The sequence below is a fragment of the Ursus arctos genome, unplaced genomic scaffold (assembly GCF_023065955.2).
Source record: "Ursus arctos isolate Adak ecotype North America unplaced genomic scaffold, UrsArc2.0 scaffold_14, whole genome shotgun sequence".
NCBI lineage: Eukaryota > Metazoa > Chordata > Mammalia > Carnivora > Ursidae > Ursus > Ursus arctos.
This window is the reverse complement of record NW_026622808.1, coordinates 22,226,504-22,229,684: the sequence shown is the minus strand read 5'-3', so window position 1 is coordinate 22,229,684 and position 3,181 is coordinate 22,226,504. Positions and strand designations below refer to the sequence as shown.

The 3,181-nt window shown below is 43.1% G+C and overlaps 1 protein-coding gene across 1 annotated transcript; it reads left to right on the top strand.

Annotated features, from left to right (window-relative positions):
- LOC123000619 (olfactory receptor 7A5-like) lies at positions 1-828 on the top strand. Its single transcript, XM_048215319.1, has one exon. It carries the CDS (start codon positions 1-3, stop codon positions 826-828), a length of 828 nt encoding a protein of 275 aa, XP_048071276.1.
- The last annotated feature ends 2,353 nt before the right edge of the window (positions 829-3,181 follow it).

Here is a 3,181-nt window from a genome sequence, read left to right as displayed (position 1 = left end):
ATGGGACCAGGAAATGATACACAAATTTCAGAGTTTCTTCTTCTGGGATTTTCAGAGAAACCAGAACTGCAGCCCCTCCTATTTGGGCTTTTCCTCTCCATGTACCTGATCACTGTGCTTGGAAACCTGCTCCTCATCCTGACCGTCAGCTCTGACTCCCACCTCCACACCCCCATGTACTTCTTCCTGGCCAACCTGTCCCTTGTAGACATATGTGTCACCTCCACAACCGTCCCCAAGATGCTGTGGAACATCCAGACTCAGAGCAAGGCCGTAACCTATGAAGGCTGCCTCAGCCAGATATTTTTTTTCGTTGTGTTTGGATGCCTGGACAATTTACTCCTGAGTGTGATGGCCTATGACCGCTTTGTGGCCATCTGTCACCCCCTGCACTACATGGTCATCATGAACCCCTGGCTCTGTGGACTCCTGGTTCTGGTGTCCTGGATCATCAGTGTTCTGAATTCCTCGTTACAGAGCTCAATGCTGTTGCGGCTGTCCTTCTGTACAGAGGTGGAAATTCCCCATTTTTTCTGTGAACTCAATCAGATCATCCAACTTGCCTGTTCAGACCCCTTTCTTAATGACATGTTGATGTATTTTCTAATTGTGCTTCTGGGTGGTGGTCCCCTAGCTGGGATCCTTTACTCTTACTCTAAGATAGTTTCCTCCATACTTGGGATCTCAACAGCTCAGGGCAAGTATAAAGCATTTTCCACCTGTGCATCTCACCTCTCAGTTGTCTCCTTATTTTATTGTACAAGCCTAGGAGTGTACCTTAGCTCTGCTGCTACCCAGAGCTCCCAGCAGGTGCAGTGGCCTCAGTGATGTACACGGTGGTCACCCCCATGCTGAACCCCTTCATCTACAGCCTGAGGAACAGAGATATAAAAATAGCTCTGAAAAGAATCATTGGGGTTCCACTGATGTAAAGGTCAATGGTCCTGTGGCTGAAGAAGTGCCCATGATTGCAGGGCTCACAGCCTCAAAGCTGGAACTGCTATTCATCAAACAGCCTGTGGAAATAGAATCTGCTCCTTCTATTTATTTCCTGGAAATTCCATTTGTTTGAATTCAACTTCTCCATACATTTAAGTAATTCACTTAATTAAGCTTCTGCTCTGTCTTATACACACACAGTTAACTCTTTGTCCAGTTTCATATATTCCTAATGTTTTCCCCAATCTTGAATCACAAATGCCTGGAAATCTCTGTATCTTACATGGGACATCTTGGATTTCTTAAAAATACTTTCATTCCAAATGACTTATACCATGCCAAGTAACTTTTCCCTAGATTTCCCAAAAGAACAATCATGAGTTGTATGCTTCATATGGAAGAATCTACAGTTGGCCACTAAGCCCTTCACATGACTTTATTGTAGATGAAAACACAAAACCCCCGTTTTCACCTAGAGTCTGTCCATCTTTTTACATCACTACCTTCACTCCTCTTCCTGAGAATGTGTACTCTAACACTGTTCCTTTTAAGTCTCAGGCTCCTGACAGGGATGTTCAGGCTAGAAAAGCCCGGGCACCCCCTGCGCCCTGTGCTTGTGGACATTCCCACAGATGCTTCCCTGACCAGAGCCTCTGCTGTGGCTGCACCAGCCCTTGGGTTCTCATTGTGATCGCAAGACAGGCCTCAGCAGCACCCATCAGAGACTCTAACAAAACCAGGTTTAGTACTAACAGGTCCTCGAGGGCACAGGAGTTGCCCTAAGGCCTTCTGGAGAGGTTTCAGAACGGGGGAGACGCATTAAGAGGGATGGAGAGAGTGAGCTGCCCTGAAGGATCTGTGTTTATTAGGGTCCATGGCCAGAATGGTTAGGGGATTGTGGGTTCAGGATTTATTGGAGAATTTAAATGAGCAGAAATTGGATGCTGAAGGGGAAAGCAGGGTCACTCATGTGTCCGCATGGAGGTGACCCAGGGCTTTCTGAGGTCGTACTTCATGGCTTGAGCAGGCTGAGTGCTTCCCTGGTAATTGTGTCCCAATTGACAATGTGTTTATTCACCATGGTTGTCTTTGAAATGGATGCCTCAGAAATCCAAAGCTTCATGTCAGGCACTTATTCCATAAACATCCTCCTGTGCTTCCTAACTGGTCTCCTGCTTTTACACTCTTGAGTCAGCTCCAGGAAAAAAGCTTCCACAGCCCCTGGCAAGGACTGATTAGCAAACATCGCTCTCCCAGTGGAGTCTCCATGGAAAGACAAATTTGAATAAACAGATCCACCTGATATGGTCTTAGTGCCAAATGACCATAAATATGACCAAGCAAAATTTCAAAACATGCATTTTATTACTACTCAAAATAGTTCTTTCTTTTCTTAAAAAAACATATTGTTCAAACAGAAGGGGGAATGAACCATGAGAGACTATGGACTCTGGGAAACAAACTGAGGGCTTCAGAGGAGAGGGGGGTGGGGGACTGGGATAGGCCCGTGATCTGTATTAAGGAGGGCACGTATTGCATGGTGCACTGGGTGTTATACGCAACTAATGAATCATGGAACTGTACATCAAAAACTAGGAATGTACTGTATGGTGACTAACATAATATAATAAAAAAAATATTAAAAGAATAAATAAATAAATAAATAAATACTCTGAGGGGAAAAAATAAATGTATAGTTCATACTGTGCGTTTACTTATTGAAACATGGAAGATTAGTGTCCACAACTGAGGGGCTTTATTCACCCATTGAGGTGAAGGGTTGGTTAGAGTCTTCTATGTTTTATCACTGAATTAGGTCTTTCATCCAATATGAATTTATTTGTGTATATGGTGTAAGAAAGTGGTCCAGTTTCTTTCTTCTGCAGGTTGCTGTTCAGTTTTCCAAACACAATTTCTTAAAGAGACTATCTTTTTTTTTTCCTTTGGATTTTCTTCCTGCTTTGCCAAAGATTAACCATGTAGTTGTATGTCCATTTTTGGGTTTTCTATTCTGTTCCATTGATCTATGTGTCTGTTTTTGTGTCGGTACCATTCTGTCTTAATTACTACATCTCTGAATCATGATGCCTCCAGCTTTGCTTTTCTTTTTCAGGATTGCTTTGGCTATTCAGGGCCTTTTGTGGTTCCAAACATATTTTGGGATAGTTTGTTTCTGCTTGATGAAAAATGTTGATGGTAATTTGATAAGGATTGCATTAAATGTGTAGATTTCTTTGGGTAT

Coding starts and splice junctions, on each gene's coding strand:
- LOC123000619 (XM_048215319.1), top strand. CDS start 1: ATGGGACCAGGAAATGATACACAAATTTCAGAGTTTCTTCTTCTGGGA.